Source organism: Lissotriton helveticus, chromosome 12, assembly GCF_964261635.1.
Source record: "Lissotriton helveticus chromosome 12, aLisHel1.1, whole genome shotgun sequence".
NCBI lineage: Eukaryota > Metazoa > Chordata > Amphibia > Caudata > Salamandridae > Lissotriton > Lissotriton helveticus.
This window is the reverse complement of record NC_136073.1, coordinates 842,423,255-842,442,799: the sequence shown is the minus strand read 5'-3', so window position 1 is coordinate 842,442,799 and position 19,545 is coordinate 842,423,255. Positions and strand designations below refer to the sequence as shown.

The 19,545-nt window shown below is 49.9% G+C and overlaps 1 protein-coding gene across 1 annotated transcript in view; it reads right to left on the bottom strand.

Annotated features, from left to right (window-relative positions):
* Nucleotides 1-19,545, bottom strand: part of REXO1 (RNA exonuclease 1 homolog) — a 195,590-nt gene that overhangs the window by 11,312 nt on the left and 164,733 nt on the right. Inside the window, exon 15 of the mRNA XM_078669900.1 lies at nt 8,948-9,068. Coding sequence (XP_078526026.1) covers nt 8,948-9,068 — 121 coding nt within the window. The remainder of the gene's footprint in view (nt 1-8,947; nt 9,069-19,545) is intronic.

The following is a 19,545-nucleotide window of genomic DNA, read 5'->3' as shown; positions in this document are numbered from 1 at the left end:
TGAAGCACCGAAGGATTCTCAGGTTCGAGGTGGCAGGGTGCCATTATCAATTCAAGATGCTCCCTTTCGTGTTCAGGTCGGCTCCAAGGGTATTTACCAAGTGCATGGCACCCGTGGCGGTCTTTCTCAGATGTTCAGGACACCAGGTGTTCCCTTACCTGGACGACTGGTTGATAAAGGATCCTTCTTTTCACTCAGCAAAACAGGCAACCAAGGCCTGTCTGCAAACTTTCCAATCCCTAGGCCTCAAGCTCAAGACGGGAAAATCCTCCCTCTTTCCATCCAGATCGGCTGTGTGCCTTCAGTGGATCTAGTGGCACTCAGTGGTGGCTGTTGAGATTTCTAAGTGGTGAGCCGTAAAAGTTGTAAATAAACAAAAAGAGAGAGGCCAGATCAATCTCAAAAATGCCACTAGATTGGAGCGAGATAAATAAGGATCACACACTCACTTAGGGTGAAAAGGAAAGCCCTCACACACCGACCTAGTCAGTGTCATGCTTCATCATCGGGCCCCACCAAAGAGGCCGAGTGCCTCTTTGGTGTGCTACAACGCCAGAAAGACTGCGGAGCTGGTTGTGTGAAGGAGGACGTGTTGTGAGGGTGAGTTAAATTAAAAGTGTCTAAACGAGTATCAAAAAAAAATATATATATTTTATTAAATGATCCCTAAGACACGATTTAACAGGTATTATGTGTCTGAATTTAATTGCCAAGGATTAGGAATGGTAAAATTCAGATAAATACAGTAGATAAATTCGTCAGTCAACATGTTTCTGCCATTTTGGAGGCTTAAATTTGCCAAGGCATTCTTCAGGACTATACCCCGGCGGTATGGACTCTCTAATCGTCCACCCTGGCCAAGGGACGTGAAAGTGAAAAAAAGAGGGTAGGTGAAAAAAGTGCATAAAAAGGGAGAGCAAATGCTCAATCCCAAAAAAACTCGGGACGGGGTCCGGTCACGAGGGAGATCCTAGGTGTCTAAGCGGGCTGTGAGCAACGAGGGCGATGTGCCAATTTCGCTCCAACCCCCCTCCCGAGACCCATGGTGCAAGTAGCGCCTAATTTTAAAGTGCAGAAACGCTCCCGAATTTGGAGTTTTTTTGGGATTGAGCATTTGCTCTCCCTTTTTATGCACTTTTTTCACCTACCCTCTTTTTTTCACTTTCACGTCCCTTGGCCAGGGTGGACGATTAGAGAGTCCATACCGCCGGGGTATAGTCCTGAAGAATGCCTTGGCAAATTTAAGCCTCCAAAATGGCAGAAACATGTTGACTGACGAATTTATCTACTGTATTTATCTGAATTTTACCATTCCTAATCCTTGGCAATTAAATTCAGACACATAATACCTGTTAAATCGTGTCTTAGGGATCATTTAATAAAATATTATTTTTTTTTTTTTTGATACTCGTTTAGACACTTTTAATTTAACTCACCCTCACAACACGTCCTCCTTCACACAACCAGCTCCGCAGTCTTTCTGGCGTTGTAGCACACCAAAGAGGCACTCGGCCTCTTTGGTGGGGCCCGATGATGAAGCATGACACTGACTAGGTCGGTGTGTGAGGGCTTTCCTTTTCACCCTAAGTGAGTGTGTGATCCTTATTTATCTCGCTCCAATCTAGTGGCATTTTTGAGATTGATCTGGCCTCTCTCTTTTTGTTTATTTACATTGAACCGGGGATTGAGAGAAGCCTTCTTGACTCTCCCTACCTCTCCCATTGTTGTTATTTGAGCCGTAAAAGTTGGCCATGGCTTTGACATAGCAAGCGCGCAACGCAAGGGAGCCTGACTATCATAAGTGTGTTTGGGCGGAGAGTTCAACTGGAAAAACAAAAGAATAGGAAATGCCACATTTTTTTAATTAATTTTAACAAAGAACTTTGTGAGAACGCAAGAAAGTTTAGAAAGCAATTATAAATGGGTGATCTCAAAATATTAAAAAACATTAAATATCATCCTATATCTTAGCGCATTAAATATGGCCAACATTGATAGAAGTAAGATAAATTGACTTCAAAATTCACAGAAATGTATTTTATCTACACTTTCACTTTAGCACATCAGATTATTTTAAACCTGAGAAACAGTCCAGCCCTCCCCTTATGACAATGCCATTAGTTAAATAAGAGGCAAGTCAGCTGTTATGTATACAGTATACATGTCTTAGATTTGTGTTGTAGAAGGGACAACTTTATGGGCTATTAAATCAAACACAAGACAGCTTTTGGGCACACTGCACATCCTTAACTCAAGTCTTTGAAACAGCACTTGTATGTGGTAATGAGATGTCAGTGAAATAATGTATTTGCTTAGGATCAAACGATTTGGTCAAGCAGGGAACCAGGATTGGGATTGATGGCACTGTGCAATTCAGCAAGTAGATTGGTATCTTTTACTATGCTTAGTCTTCCGTCCCTCTTCAGCAAAACATTAAATTTTAGCACACCCTCTAACTGTAATACAATCCAATTTCCCTCACTTAACAAATCACTAGTTCCTTCCTCCAACACAACCCAATTTCCTCCTGCAACACAACTATGCTATCCATCTGCAGCACACATCTCCTTTGCAGTTTAGCTCACCATTTCCAGGTCTGCCACTTTATCTCTGCCCATCTGTCAATGCATCTCAGCACGTCTTGAATTTTCATGCCTTTTAACTACAGACTAATTAATGTAATGCCCCTGCATCAGGAGCTGCTTTTGGATTTTAAGGCCGGCAAACATGGAATCTGACCTTTTCCGCCACAACTACCCATAGTGTCTTGATTTTAGCATATATTTGTATAATGTGTAATGCCTGAAAATTAAACTCTGCTTCACCGTGATATTTGTACACAGTTTTCTGTCCCAGATTTTGACCCTTGAAACTCCTATAGTATTGAAATTCTCTTGTTTCTTGTATTTGGGGTTCTTCGAAGTATTGGCTGCGGACAGTGGCATATTTTTTCAAGACGTCAATATATGATCATTGACGTAGCCCCATTCTCCTGTGTTCAAGGGAAACCTATTGGATATGCGTTTTCTTTTTATTCATGTAAGCAGAGCCTTGAGTGATGCTGGCTGAGATTACAAACAGTACAGCTGCTTATATTTTTATACAGTGTTATATTGCGCAAATTCGCCAAGGGCAGTAGTGCGATTTACATGATCACCGGTTACCGAAAGGCCAGATTTTTTTTCCCTTTTTAAGGCACGAGGAGATTACGGGATTTGCCGAGAATCACAGGATATTGTAATTCTGCACTTTGTACTGTAAAATATTGCTACTCACTACAGGCTGCCACTCACTACAGGCCGCCACAAACCCTTGTCCTAGTGTTGGTGACTCGGGGCACCACAACAAGGAGTAATTTCTTACCTGTAACTCCAGTTCTGTAGTAGGGGTATCTCTGTTATAGTCATAATCTAGGGAATAGTCCCGCCCATGTGCGTGGACCCCGGAGCAATCAAAAATAACTCTTAAACTGTCTTCATTGCAGTCCTGCATAGACACTTAAGAGAAAATTAAAGACAATAATGCAGCCTGTACCTACAAGGCTACACTGTCCAGTACTTCAACTAGAAATGTCAAGGATATAACACCAATAACACATTTAACACAATCTGTCAAGTTTCACCTATAGAGAAACTTTCCTCCCCTCACCAAATCCTTGGAAGGATAGAGAGGAAGGTAAGGACAGACAAGCCTCCATAGGCTGCCATTATATGTCTGGAAAAAGGATACTGTGCCTTTAAGGAACTCGCTGGAGACCCTCGGTATCCCAGCATGCACAGCCCCTTCCTTTTACTTTCAGTTCTTTTTGAAGGTGCATAAAGTAAGGCCTGTAGCATACATCACAGTACCATTTTCTCCACCGGGGAGGAGGGCGGGCGCTTATGACTATAACAGAGAAGTGTGGCTCACCGATTAGAGCGGCAGACCCTGAGGCTGAGGTCGGGCCCGGGACCAGGGTTCAATTCCCGACGCAGCAGGGTCTTGGGATCAATGTCCACGGACTTGATAATTCTCGCCTCGGTGCCTACTCCTCTAATCATGGGTCCCACTCTGCAACTCTGGGCAATAGCTTGCTTAATCTCCACAACGGCCCCAAAAGCGCTAGGATGCCTGGCTTCACCTTGGGGGTGCCCAGTAGGGGGCATCTCACAGGGAAAGCCAGAAAGGGTTCCACGGTGGTATACAGCACCAGGATGCCTGAAAGGTGATAGTGCGCTTTACAAGTATACATACATTTACATTTAACAGAGATACCCCAACTACAGAACTGGAGTTACAGGTAAGAAACTACTCCTTCTGTAGTAGGGGATCTCTGTGTATAGTCATAATCTAGTAAATAGAATGGCAAGCCCATCCAAAAACAAACCGGCGGTGGAGAAATAAAGACAACACCACTATTGTGCGAACAGATTGCGCAGCAAAGCCTGCCCAACCTGAGCATCTGCTCTGGCATCAGAGTCCAGAAAGTAGTGCTTAGCAAAGGTGTGGACCGACTTCCAAGTGGCCGCACTGCAGATCTCTGAAATGGGAACATTTCGAAGCAAAGTTGTTGTAGCTGCTTTGCCCCTGGTAGAATGAGCCTTAGGATTACCCCCTAAGGTCTTATTCGCTTTCTTATAACAGAGCTGGATACATGACACAATCCACCTAGAGATGGACTGTTTCGAAGTAGCCAGACCAGTCCTAACAGACCCATAGTTGGCAAACAGTTGGTCGGATCTACGAATACCCTTGGTCTTATCCAGATAGAATTTCAACACCCTTCTGACATCCAGGGAATGAAGAGACCGTTCCGCTGGAGTGGAAGGATTCTGGAAAAATGTTGGTAAAGTTATAGTCTGATTAACATGAAAATCAGAAATCACCTTGGGAAGGAACTTAGGGTGAGTACCCATAACAATCTTAGCAGCATCAAATACAGTATAAGGTTCCTGGCAACACAATACCTGAATTTCACTCACCCTGCGGGCCGATGTAATGGCCACAAGAAACGCCGCCTTCCAAGACAGGTGCTGCAGTGAAGCCTTATGAATAGGCTCGAAGGGTTCCTTCATCAGCCTGGACAGCACCACATTCAGTTCGCATGAAGGCGAAGGAAGCCGAACAGGAGGGAACACCTTCTTCAACCCTTCCAAAAAATCCTTAATCATAGGAATCTGGAAGAAGGATGTCTGTGAAGGACATTTTCTGTAAGCAGTCAATGCAGCTAGATGAACCTTAATGGAATGGAAATTAAGGCCAGACTGAGCTAGATGCAGAAGGTATGGAAGGATAACATCCTCCTTGCAGGTCGTCGGATCATAGGTCTTAGACATGCACCAGATGCAGAAGCTCTTCTATTTGTAAGCATAAGAGGTCCTAGTAGATGGCCTCTTAGCCTTCTTCAATATGTCCATGCAAACCTCGAAGATTCAAGGGGTCATATTGCACTATCTCAGGAGCCATGCCGCCAAACTCAACGATGAGAGGTTGGGGTGCACCATCTCCCCCCCCGAACTTCGTGAGAAGGTCCAGCCGACACGGCAGCCGCCGATGAGGTAGGATCGACCGGTGAAGCAGGTCCGTGAACCACCACTGTCTGGTCATTTCGGCGCAATGAGGATCATCCGCGCCCGCGATCAGGCCAGATGGATGAGCACCGCTAGAATCAGGGGAATGGGTGGAAAAGCGTACAGAAAGCTGTTCGACCAGCTGATCCATAACGCGTTCCCCAGAGTCCCCAGCTGGTAATACCTTGAGGCGAAGTCGCGGCATTTGCTGTTTTCTGCGGTGGCGAATAGATCCACTTCTGGAGTGCCCCACATGGCGAAGATGTCGTTGAGCACCTCGTCGTTTATGCCCCCCTCGTGGTTTTCATGAAGCAACCTGCTGAGGGCGTCCGCCTGAACATTCTGCACACCTGGCAGATGAATTGCCGTTATCGTCAGTCCTCTGGCTAACAGCCAGTGCCAGATCGCCTGCGCTTCCAGTGACAGTGTGCGCGATCTCGAGCCCCCCTACTTGTTGAGGTAATACATCGTGGTCGTATTGTCAGTCTGCACAAGCAAGGAGTTGGTCTGGAAGGACGGATGAAATGCCTTCAGTGCCAAGTGAACAGCTCTGAGTTCCAGGAAATTGATGTGATACGTGGACTCTGTCGGAGACCACGTTCTCTGGATCTGTAGATGGTCTGAATGCGCTCCCCAGCCCAGGAGAGATGCATCTGTAACAATAGTCTGAGTCGGGATGTCCTTGTGGAAAGGAACCCCTCTGAGGAGATTCTCTGCTGAGCACCACCATCTCAGGGACTGTTGGGCGTGAAGAGACAACTGAATCCGGTCGTCCCAACACCCTTTCCTATGGTCCCACTGGTCGTCCAAACATTCCTGTAGCGGCCTCATGTGTAGGCGCGCGTGCGGAGTGAGGAAGATATAAGAGGCCATCGATCCCGGTAGAGAAGACACCGTCCTCACTGTTGTAGATGGAGCAGCTATGAGAGCCTGATTCTTCTGAAGGATGGATAAGCGTCTCTCCTCCAAAGGAGGCACGCTTGCCGACAGCGTATTGATGGAGGCTCCCAAGTACTGCAGGCACTGTACAGGAATCGGGACAGACTTGGACAGATTTATGTGCAACCCCAGACGGTTCAACAGAACGGCCGTCCTGTTGAAGTGCAATTGCGCTTCCTGGAAGGTGGAGGCTTTGATCAATCAATCGTCCAGGTACGGGTAGACAAACACCTTGTTCTTTCTCAAGTGCGCTGCTACCACAGCCATGCATTTCGAAAAAGTCCTGGGAGCAGACTTCAGTTCAAACTGTAGTACGGTGTACTGATAGTGATTGGTGCCGACGAGGAAGCGCAGGAACTTCTGAAGTTTCAGCGTGATGGACAGCGTGCTGGGACTGCTGATGGAGCGGCTGAAGGACGAAAGCTGAAGGGCCTTCTTCTTGGAGGGTAAGAGCGCGCGCCACTGGGGAAATGTGCATTACTGAGCACCAGGGGAGGGACTGGGGAACCGAGGGACACTCATTTGACCACGTTTTGCCCTGGAAAGCATGCATGTTCTCCTGAGATGTGTCCTTGTATAACGTATCAGGGGCTTATGTAAAGCGCCCCAATACCTTCGGATCGGGTTGGTGCCAAAAAACTGCAATAAAAAATGTTTGTGTCAGGTGACTAACTGTGGAGACGATAACTCGTTCAGAGAAAGGGTCTAATATGGTCTCGCGAGCCGTGTTTAGGTCAGTGGTTTGAGTCGCCCACTGTCATCTATGCATTAACTATAGATCAGAACAACTCCTGAACCACCCCCAATTTCTTTCCGGGTGGGTGGAGATGTGTGGCCAAAATCTACTTTAGCAAATACATTGTCAAAGCCGGTTTTATTTTCATGCACAAAATGGTGTTTGAGATTGTTGGGCCATCAGTACATCTTCCAAGCGGAGAAATGCGATTGCCAGGTGCGAGACTCCATTAAAATCAGTTGGGCACGTCCATCAAAGTGTGAAGCTGACACCCTGTGTGGCACACATGCGCTGTACCGTAAACCCGAATGACGCCTTTCCTATGTTGATTCATTATCTTACATTGACAAGATTACCTCCTCCAGCAGTGGTGTTTAACGGCAATGTGTACACTGTATTTCTAGAAAATATTAGCCCACCATCACGGCCTTGCTGTTTGCGTATGCAACTAATCTCACAAACCTCGCACCTTCCTCTGGATCGAGCTCTCGCCATTTGTCCATAAGCCCCGTCCTTTTCAGATTGGAGGGCGTGTTGTTGTTGATTGACTGAAGACGTCACAGAGAGAAAGGACCGAAAAAAACGCCCCTCAATCTGGAACGGACGGGGCTTAAATTGACAGACAAACCTCTTCTCCAATGGCTGGCTGCCGTTTAGAAAGCCAGCCAATGGAGAAGAGCTGGCGGATTTAAGCTCCATACTAGAAAACAAAATCTTGCCAGCGAGACTGCGCAAGCGCAGCCTACGCTAGCCGAGACCTAAAAAGGAGCGTTGCTAATCCCTTCTTTCACCTTCAAGCTTGAGACACAAACGTCTCAAACAGGAAGAACACCCCAAGCTCAGGCCGTGAATAGTAGCAATTAGTAGATATGATTTATATATCTGCAGTCAAACTACTCTGGTTTGATACCATTATGCATTTGTTCAGAATTTACATGAAATACATAATTTCCCGCAAGTCGTTTAACAGGTTCACCACATGCATTTCATTGAAAAAGGACTGCTTTTTCAACCTAAAAGCACAACTGAAAGCAAATACCTCGAATTAACCAAAATCACAATGGATGTCTTCTTACATAATTTTCAGAGGACAAAAAAAAAAATGTATTGTCCCCATAAGGAAAAGGTTACTTATTCCAAGCTCCCCCTCCCAATTTTCTTTAACCATACTGTAGCCTATAAAACAAATATTCTAATTACCACAGACAATTTAAATAAATGTTTGCCTTCCTATTCGCTACAACAGAACTAGTTTCGTTCTGGAACTCTCACTCCAGGCACATCCAGGCGATGCACCTCGAATCAGTTTAGGAAAAATATAAAGACTTACTTGTTCAGCCTTTACCTTCTTCAGTGTTGGTCTATCTTTGGTGCGCAGATGTCTCCTTTAAATCGCCTTATAAATTCGTGATGGTGAATTTGACTGCACAATATTTAACTTTACAAGATCTGACCTAGAGAACCTCACTATAACCGCTTTTTCACCCAGTCCACAGGGGCAGAACATATAACTCCATTAGACGATATTAGGTAAGCACCATATACAACTTTATAAACCTATAAATGTGAGAACATCAGAGCTATGCATACTGCCTGACGTTACATAAACTGTTAATCCAAAAATAATTTTTCAAAACTACATAATGGTCAGACATTCATCCTGTTATTATTCACGACTGGTAAAGTTACAGGTTTGTGAACACTACTTTCCATGCCGCCTCACCATTGTCTTGGATGATGCGTTTGAGGTAGTCTGCCATCAATGTCCTTAGAGCGCGCTTGTAAGGCAAACCCAGTCGATGCGGGAAGACAATGGCAGTATCCACCACTGTGCAGTGGATGAGCTGTGGAGACAGAGAAAATTAACACTGGTGATATGAAGCAGCACTTCAGTGGAAACACTGATAGATTAGGGTGTATAGCACAATAACCTGATTGGAGTATTTTTGTACATCTTTGTACACTGATATGGGTGAGCCGAGCCACTGCATTCTCCAAACAGTACCAACAAAGTAAGATAGTAGCGTTTCTCCCTGGCACTTCCTCGGAACACAAGTGGGATGAAATGTATGTTCAATTTAGATTATGTACCTTCAAATTTTACAATCATTCACAACAGATATCGTAACAGTAAGCATTGGACCCAAGTACTTCTTCCTTTTCTATTTTCTATGCTTAGAGGATAGTGAGAGAAGCTTAGTGTAGACCAAGGAGTAGCCAGAAAATTAAAATACCCCCCACTTTGAACCATAGCAATTATGGTATCAAGCAAACAAAGCAAGCCATCACAACCCTCTGGAGAAGAGCTCTCTCGTCTCTTCCATCCAAAAATCTATCATTCATCTTTCCATCCACCTGCTGATATCTTTACATTTTGTCATCCATTCATCTATCATTCAGTATTTCACCATTCTATCCGTACGTCCATCCATATCCAAATCTATCAATACATCCATCTACAAACCTATCAATCCATTCTTTCATCATCCTTCTGCAAATCCACCCTTTCACTCCATCCATCCTTTTCTTTCATCCACCCTTTCACTCAGCCATCCAATCATCTATTCTTTCACTCTTCCTTCCTCCCAACCACTTGGCCATTCATCCATTTACTATTTCACTCATCCATTCATCAATGCTTTCACTCATCTGTCACTCAATCTACTCTCCCTTTCACTTGCCCATCCAGCCACCCTTTCCTTCATCCAATCCATTCACCCTCGCTTTCGCTCACCGATCCATTCTTTCAGTAGTCCATCCTCTCATCCATCCTTTCACTCTATCCATCAATTCATCCACCCTCCCTTTCACTCAGCCTTCCATCATCCATACACCCTTTCACTCATTTATCCTTTATTCATCCTTCGACTCATCCATCCACCTGTCAGACATCCATCCATGCATCCTTTTACTCACTGTAGGAACCTGGCTCTGTATATGATATTACCACTAAATGGTTATACCGTTCACAGAGTCCAGGGGTTCCACAAAAGGGCACAGAGCTCAATGTAAAACACAACGTGCTCTATTAGCGATAGTGTGGTCAAGCAGCCTCAAACCTAACACAGAGGAGTGCAAGACATTTATGGCACAAATTGACCAATAATGGACACACGACTCAAAAAGGAGATCCAGACCAATTTTAGAAAGTTATACTTTGTTTGGACTTTATTTTAAGACCAAGACCTTCGCAATAAGGCAAGTACGTTGTTAAATAAAAACACTATTCACTTTCAGAAATCTACACTTAAAAACTTTTCAGAACAGTTCAGTTAACCTATGGGAAAAACAATATCGCGGTTAAACAGGTAAATAATGCATTTACAATCCAGTCTCCAGAACCAAAAGTCAGCAAGGGGCAAAGGTGAGGCAGGTACCAAAACTGCACCACCATCGGCACAGGGTCAGCCAGGTGGAGAGGTCAAAATCGGAGTTCGGCCAAATGCTTTGCAGTGAAAACTTCGTCTCTCCGCTGTATCTCCCTCCTCCCCGCTCTACTCCTCTTCACTTTCCTGCTACTGACCTCTGTCCTCTCCTGTCCTGGCCCTTAGTCCCCACCCTGCTTATCTGTGAATTTTCCCTCGTCATTTGAGAGCTAGCTATTTTGTCTGATGCCCGATGGAGCTACCTGGTTTAGCTATAGGGGAGACAGGTCGGGGATTCCCTCCTTGGACGTCACCTACCCAGTCGCTCTTTCGCCAGACTGCCTTTCGTCTCTCCTGTCGTCTCTTCCCGCATCCTCTCTCTATTTATGTCTCTCTTTCTCTCCTCTCTCAATGTATTGAGACTGAACTATTTTGTCTGATGCCCGATGGAGCTACCTGGTTTAGCTATAGGGGAGATGGGCCGTGGACTCCCTCCTTGGTCATCACCTACCCAGTCGGCCTTTAGACAGACTTCATTTAGTCTCTCCTTGCTGTCTCTTCCCCTATCCTCCCTTTCTCACCTTCCCTGCCCCCTCCCCTCTACGCTCCATTCACTTTGCCCTCCATGTTCTTTAAATGTTTTCCCATTGAGACCTAGCTATTTGGCCAATGCCCGGTGAAGCTACCGGATGGCTATAGAGGAGATGGGTTTTGGGACTTACCTCTTGACCGTCACCTACCCAGACGGACTTTGGGCAGACTTTCTTCCGTCTTTCTGCCGTATCTCCCTCCTACCCCTTTACCCTTACCCTCTACACTTCACTTCTCTCATCTTCTATGCTCTTTTAATTGTTTGTCTAGCAGCTGATGTACATTGGAACTGATGTAATCTTGTAATTTTGTGGAACCTCATGTAAAGCGCTCTGATACCTCCGGGTCTAGCTAGCTCTATATACAACTCTTAAAATAAATAAATAAACCTGGGGGTGCCTGGACCCACACTCCTTGCAGGTAAGTAGATTGGTTGCAGGTGCCAAGCTTTAGGGGTTAGGACCAGCACCAGGGGGCCCACAATGCAGCACCAAACATACACCACCAGCGGCACAGGGGCAGCCGGGTGCAGAGTACAAAATAAGTGTTGGGCGCCCAATGCTTTCCTATGGAGATTCTTCCTTTGGCAAATAGGTTGCAGGCGTTGCACAAGGAGGGAGCCCAACGACACCAAAGGCAAGTAGAGATGTAGAGGGTCGTGGGGGCACAGTTGGTTCAGCTCACCAAGTCCTAGGAGCTTCGGGTGCAGGCGTGCCCGTCGACTCTGGATTCACACTGCAGGCCCCGTCATGGAGATCAGGAGTGTTCCGATAAAGCTGGACACGAGGTCAGGATCACTGGGGAGACTTCACTGCACAGGTGAGCCACTCATACTCAGGCCGTGGTCATCGGGTGCAGTGTGGGTTGGAGAGGTGAATCCGGAGTCCTTGGAGTGGGTTTCTTCTTCGACAGATCCGTTTTCGAAGGCAGCATTCCTCCCGGGGTTTTCATAGGTTGCTGGCTGTAAGATAGGTCATTAGGGCTGGCATCAAGGCAGTCGTCGTAGTCAGTCTTCTCTGCAGGGTCTTCTTGCGTCTCGCAGATCTAGTTTCTAGGTATTGGGGAGCCTCCTAAAACCTATTTTGATTAGGGTAGTAGTAGGTAGGGCCAATGGGCACTTTACCTGGGCTGACTACATCCACTATTATGCCACCCTCCAGTGTGAGGGGGCATAGACCAAGCCTTGGTTGGAGAACTTCCTTCATCTTCAAGATGAAGGGGACTGAAAAGTGTGCTTAACTTCGCCTCCATCTGTAGAGGGTGGAGTTGGAAAAGGTGGGCACACCTAGTATTTCTAAGTTTTCACACCCAAAAATTAGGGTGTAAACCGGGGGCTGCCATCTGCTGTTAGCAGCAGAGGCTGGGGTCGCATTACAAAGTTGGATTGCCTTTGAAGCTTCCCCTTCGAGCACTGGCCTGTCCTGGGGGAGGAGGTGGGACACCTCTGCCCAGGACGTGCATTGTTTCTGGCAGCGGCTCTCAACCCAGAGCTCCAGAAACATGTCTGAGTGGCAGTCTACCTAAAGTCAGTCAGTACCCACACCAGGGTTTCTGGGGGCACCACTGAGGTGCCCTGAGTACTTGTTTTAATACATTTCACACTGGCATCAAAGTGGATTTATTACAAGGAGCGGTTTGTTACCAAACCCTCTTGGGTTCAAGGAAGTCATCATGGTGCTGTGGAACTCGAGTACCCAGCCCATGTACTCTCTATGGCATCCCTGGCACTTACAATATTAAGAAGTAGACCCTATAACTGTAGGGGCATATCTGCTCATGCATATGAGCACACAACTGGGATAGAGTGCACCCTGCCTTAGGGCTGGTAAGGCCTGCTAGAGGAGTGAGCTATTTTTAGGCAGTGCTAGCTGGCATGGCTCACAGGAAGTGTGCTATGTCGACTTCGTAATTTTTCACCTCACAAGGGCATGCCAGCTGCAGGGTCAGTGGTACGGTCCTAGTGAGGGGGTCTCAAGTGACCCTCTTCAGCCTCTAGGCCCTAGGTAACCAAAGGTAAAGGCTTGCTAGGGAATTACAGGGGGGCAAAAGTACCAATTGTGGACATGTTTTTAGGGAACGAACACTGGTACTGGGAACCTGGACAGCAGTGACCCAGTACTCTACATTCGAAGTTGCATTAAAAGCCAGGCAAAAAGTAGGGCGGTACTGCAACAGAATCACATTTTCTCACATTCACAAACTCCCCTTTGTCTGCTAAGTTGCAGACAGAAGATGCCCATCAAGAACTCCATCCCGCTGTAGCTGCCAAAGTTAAGGCTCACGACGTTTCATCATCCACCCATCCATCCATCCTTGTGCTCATCCATCTATCTACCTTTCATTCCACCCTTTCACTCCACCCATCATCCACGCTTTCACTAATCCATCAATCTTTTCATCATCCATCCACCTTTATCATCCATCCATCCGTCTACCCTTTCATTCATCCATTTTTTCAATTATCCATCCACACTTTTTTCATCCATCCTTGCTTTCACTCACCCATTCTTTTACTCATCCATCCACCCACCCTTCCACTCATCCATCTACTTATTCACCCTTTATCCATCCACCTACCCTTATCCATTCAATGGAATGTTTCACTTATCCATCTATTCATCCTTACACTCACACACCTAACCATTAGTCCTTTCACTCACTCACTCAACCAACCAACCAACAACCCTCCCTTTCATGTTATTTGGAAGCCTTTGTCTGTCGAGCTGAAGAGGCCTATCAAGAACTCTACCCCTGCTTTAGCTGCGAAAGCGGGAGGTGACTATGCCCCTGGTGTGGATGAATGGAGAGGTTCATACTGCATACAGTTAAGGAATCTATTGTACTGATCTTCATATGCTTATATTATTGTTACTATGGAGAGTTAAACCAAGACCTCTGGAGATGGAAATTACTAAAGCCTGTTGAACCGGAAAATAAGTTAAACAATTGTACCCAACTAGCGATTCTGTATTGACTAGGTCTTTATGGCATTTAAGTTTTCCAGACACTTTAATGGATGGATTTGCTCATCTGGTGCTGCAGTATGGAAAGTGCCCTGGGGGTGCAACTGGTACATATGCCCGCTTTACGTGCCACTTTGGCATTAAAGAAAGGGCTGCAGATGCTTTATGTAATACAGATTGCGTGGTGCACTTCTAGTGCCAGCGTTATCACCAGAGGGCGTGCTCCCATTTGCATGGGGGCATGGCCCCATGCAAATGAGGGAATTTCTTTGCCTCTTCGCCTGCTATTACAGGAGCAGAGGCAAAGAAGATGTCAGGAGGAGCACTGACAATGCGACACCTAAATGGTGGCACACTTCCAGAGCACACCCTGATGGCAGACATCTGAAAGAGACACGTTCGTATTAGATTCCTTACCTTAGAATATCCCCAGACGTCAGACTGGATCCGGAAATTTTTGCGTAGCAGTACCCTTGCGCGTCGGTAGGCGTCGTCTGCGGCTCCGCGTCCGTCGTCGGGGTCGTGGGCGCCGTGATGACGTCATCGGAGTACTTAGACGCCGCCTCCGCGTGCTGACGTCAGTTCTTCTTTTTTCCGCGCCAGCAAGCGCAGATCTGGAAAAAGCAGTAACCCTAGTCATTTTTGACTAACTTTTTTGATCGATTTTGATCATTTCTCGAAGTCTTTCCACTCCGATCGGTGCCGTAGGGATGCCCGGCTTTATGCACTGCGAGGATTGAGACCGCCTGATGTCGGTCACGGATCCTCACCACCTGTGTTCAACCTGTCTAGGCGTCGATCACGACGACAAGGCCTGCTCCGACTGCCAGGCCCTCTCTTCGAAACCCAGGCGGGAGCGGTCCCGCAGGCGACTCGAACTCCGGCAGTCGGTCCCGCGCCGCGAGAGGTCGCGGTCCCATGGGAGGTCGAGGGACAGGTCGCGGGCTCGGAGCCACCACAGCTCCGAGAGTAGGCCGCACTCCTCCGGATCGAAGTCGTCGTCAGGTAAGAAGCACAAGAAGTCCAAGCGGCGTCATCGCTCTTCGGACTCCCCCCCCCCCCCCCCCCGACGCTCGCACGATGCGGCCGGGGGTTCGGGTGACACCACCCACGCGGCTCCGTCGGAGTCGCGGGCGCCGCATCCAGCCCCACACCGTCCGGTCCCTGGGCTCAACGCGACGCCGGAGGAGGTCGAGCGCTTCCTCGTGGCCATGAGGAAACTCTCTCCTCCGACGGGCTCCGCGGCGCCTTCGGGCCCAGCGGACCAGTCTGGGACCCCTAGAGGGACTGGGGCGGCACCGACGTCGTCGGGTGCTGCGGCCCCGACGCCGCCGACGCCTTCGGGCCCGGCACCGCAGGTTCCCGTTATCCCGACGCCGCCGGCGCCTTCGGGCCCGGCGCCGAGGGGTTCAGTTGTTCCGGCGGCGCCGGCGCCTTCGGGCCCGGCGCCGCAGGATGCCGCTGGACCTCCTTCGGGTTCTGGTTCGTCGCCGGTGGACCTTACGACCTCCCCGGCGTCGGACCCTCAGGTGTCGCCTCCGGCGCCGTCCTTGGGCGGCGCCGTCCCCGGTTCCACCTTCGTTCCTGTTCAGGCGCCGGGACGGCCCCGATGGGCGCCGCTCCAGACGTCGTTTGGGGAGTTTCACTTCTATGAACAGGCCCCATTGGTTGAGAACCCTGAGTTTCAGGAGATGGGTGATGAAGAGGACTGGGAGGGGTCTGAGGACCCTCTGACCAGAGAGTGTCAGTCTCATGAGGACTGGGCAGGAGACCTTGGGGAGGCCAGTGGCCTGGACACCTCTCCAGACACTGGTTTTGTCTCCCCTCCTACCGTGGCTTCGGAGGAGGGGGCAACCTACAGTGTGGTGCTGATGAGGGCTGCCAAGGCCTTGGGCCTTGAGCTCCCCCTCGCGGCCGTGAGGACTAATCTCCTCACTGAGGTCCTTAAACCGCAGTCAAGCTCGGCCGAGCCTCTGCTGCCCTTTAATGAGGTTCTTCTGGGCACTTGGTCCAAGCCCGCTACGGGTTCGCCCGTAGACAGGAACTTGGTCAGACGCCACCGCCCAGCCCCGGGCGACCCATGTTTCCTGTCCACCCACCCCACCCCCGAGAGCCTGGTCATCCAGGCCTCCAATTCCCAGACCGCGTTCCCGTCGGCCCCTCCGGACAGGGAATCCAAGAGGTATGAGCAGTATGGTAAAAAGATCTTCTCATCCCTTAGTCTGGGTCTGCAGTTTTCCAACACCGCATGCCTCTTGGGACGCTACACCCCCTCTCTGTGGGATACGGTCGCGGAAGTGCTGCCAGAGTGTCCGTTGGAGGTACGGGCCAAACTCGGCCAAGCCCTTGTGAAAGGCCGGGACGCAGCCAAATGTTCCATCCGGTGTGGGCTGGATACCACCGACTCGCTAGGTAGAGCGATGGCAACGACGGTGGCGGTCAGACGCCACGCCTGGCTGAGGTCCGCCAACTTTTCGGCAGATGTCCAGAACACATTGATGGACATGCCGTTCGATGGCCGTCGCCTCTTTGGCGACAAAGCAGACCATGCGCTTGAGCGCTTTAAGGACGCCAGGGCTACGGCCAAGTCCTTGGGCCTCTCGGCCCTGCGCCAGCAATCGGCTGCTTATCATTCCTTTCATGGCCACGGAAGGGTGTACCCACACGTGCTGCCAGCCACGCTCCGCAGGGTAATACCCAACGCGGTGGTGGGCGTGGAAACCGCCGTCCGGGCGGTCGGGGACAACGGCGAGGTCAGTCCACACCTTCCCCCGCAGCATCCGCCTCAAAACCCTCCTAGTCCGTGCTTTCAGGCCCATGTGACGCCAGTGGGGGGCAGGGTTCGCCAGCACCACCTCCACTGGCGCACCGTCACTTCGGACAGGTGGGTGCTGCAGATCGTCCGAAGGGGCTACTCCCTCCCCTTCGAGGCGACTCCTCCAGCCATGCCACCGCAAAACCACCGTGTATCGGGGGATCATTTGCGACTTCTGCAGGAGGAAGTTACGGCCCTCTTGGCCAAGGGGGCCATCGAGTGCGTTCCTGGGCCAGAAGTAGGGTGTGGTTGCTACTCCCACTACTTTCTGGTACCCAAGAAGGGCAAAGGGGGCCTACGCCCTATCTTGGACCTAAGGAACGTCAACGGCTTCCACCGGAAGGAGAAGTTCACAATGATGACACTGGCTCAGGTCCTAGCTGCCCTGGACCCAGGAGACTGGATGGTAGCGTTGGACTTGCAGGACGCTTATTTCCACATCCCCGTCCTGCCGGCGCTACCTGCGGTTCACGGTTGGCCACGAGCACTTTCAGTTTACCGTGCTCCCCTTCGGCCTTACCAGCGCCCCACGGGTGTTCACAAAGGTGATGGCGGTGGTCGCAGCTCATCTGCGCAGGTTAGGGGTTTCAGTCTTCTCCTACCTCGACGACTGGTTGTTGAAGGCGGGCTCGCCCCAGACAGTCGTCAGCCACCTCCAGACTGCGGCAGATCTCCTGCACCGGCTGGGGTTCTCCATCAATGTGCCGAAGTCACACCTGTGCCCCTCTCAGAAGCTCCTTTTCATCGGAGCGGTTCTCGACTCGGCGCGGTTTCGGGTTTATCCGCCCGAACAGCGGGTCCGGGATATTCAGGCTCTGATTCCCATCTTTCATCCGTTATCCCGGGTCTCGGTCAGGTTGACGCTGCGGCTTCTGGGGCTGATGGCCTCCTGCATCCTGCTGGTGCATCACGCCAGCTGGCGGATGCGGGCTCTGCAGTGGGACCTGAAGTTTCAGTGGGCCCAGCATCAGGGCAACCTATCCGACCACGTCCTGATCTCGGAGGGCACTGCGTGACAGCTGCAGTGGTGGCTCACGGACCGCGATTGGGTCAGCGGCACATCCCTCTCCCTTCCCCAACCGGAGCACGTAGTTGTTACGGACGCGTCCCTCCAGGGATGGGGGGGCCACATGGGAGAGGCGGAGATCAGAGGCCTCTGGTCTCCGGCGGAGGCCCGGCTCCACATCAACCTGTTGGAGTTACGGGCGATTCGTCTAGCGCTGAAGGCATTCCTCCCCTCTGTCAGGGGGAGTGTAGTGCAGGTGTTCACGGACAACAACACCGCCATGTGGTACTGCAACAAACAGGGCGGGGTGGGGTCGTGGACCCTTTGCCAGGAGCCTCTGCGCCTCTGGCAATGGCTGGAACGCCAGGGCGTGACCCTGGTGGCTCAACACCTGGCAGGTTCTCTGAACGCCAGGGCGGACGAGCTCAGCCGTTGGTGCATGATGGATCACGAATGGCGTCTGAACTCGGACGTGGCGCAAGGCCTCTTTCAGCGATGGGGAGAGCCTTGGTTAGATCTATTCGCCACCGAAGAGAACGCCAAATGTCATCAGTTCTGCGCGTTGGAATTTCCAGGCGGCACTCGCTCGGAGACGCTTTTCGTCGCGAGTGGAGTTGCGGTCTACTGTACGCCTTTCCGCCTATACCACTTCTGCCCAGAGTGCTGAAGAAGATCAAGCGCAACCGGGCCCAAGTCATCCTTGTGGCTCCGGACTGGGCACGAAGGTACTGGTATCCAGAGCTACTCAGTATGTCAGTCGATCCCCCGGTTCGTCTGCCTCTTCAGGAGGACCTTCTGTCGCAGCAGCAGGGGACGGTCCTCCACCCGAACCTGCCCAGTCTCCACCTCCATGCTTGGAGATTGAGCGGCGACAGTTAAGGCCATTTGACTTGCCTCCTGAAGTCTGTAACGTCATTCTGGCAGCCAGGCGTCCCTCCACAAAGTCGGTATACGCCTGCAGGTGGAACAGATTTGTGGCATGGTGCACAGCAAAGGCTGTGGATCCTCTTGCTGCCCCTCTCTCGGAGGTTCTTCTCTTCCTTCTTTCTCTCTCTTGCCCAGCAGGTCTCTGCTCTGGGCACTATCAAGGGCTACCTTTCTGCCCTTTCAGCCTTTCTGAGGCTGCCTGATCAACCTTCTTTGTTCAAGTCCCCTATTGTAAATAGATTTCTAAAGGGCATCACTCACACGTTTCCTCCTGTTCCGTTTGTGATGCCTCAGTGGGACTTGAACCTGGTTCTTATGTTTCTGATGTGCGCTCTCTTTGAGCCACTTCACAACTGTCCTCTTCGCCTTCTAACCTTGAAGACTGCTTTCCTGGTTGCCATCACCTCTGCCAGGAGAGTGAGTGAGCTCCAGGCCCTTTCTTGTACTCCACCTTTCCTTTCTGTCCATCCGGACAAAGTGGTGCTGCGTACCAAACCATCTTTCCTGCCCAAGGTTGTCACGGTCTTCCACATCGGACAGTCTATCACCTTGCCAACCTTCTTCCCGCCACCGCATCCCTCTAAAGAGGAAGAGCGGCTCCACCGTCTGGACCCAAAACGTGCGCTCTCATTTTACTTGGATCGCACACGCCAG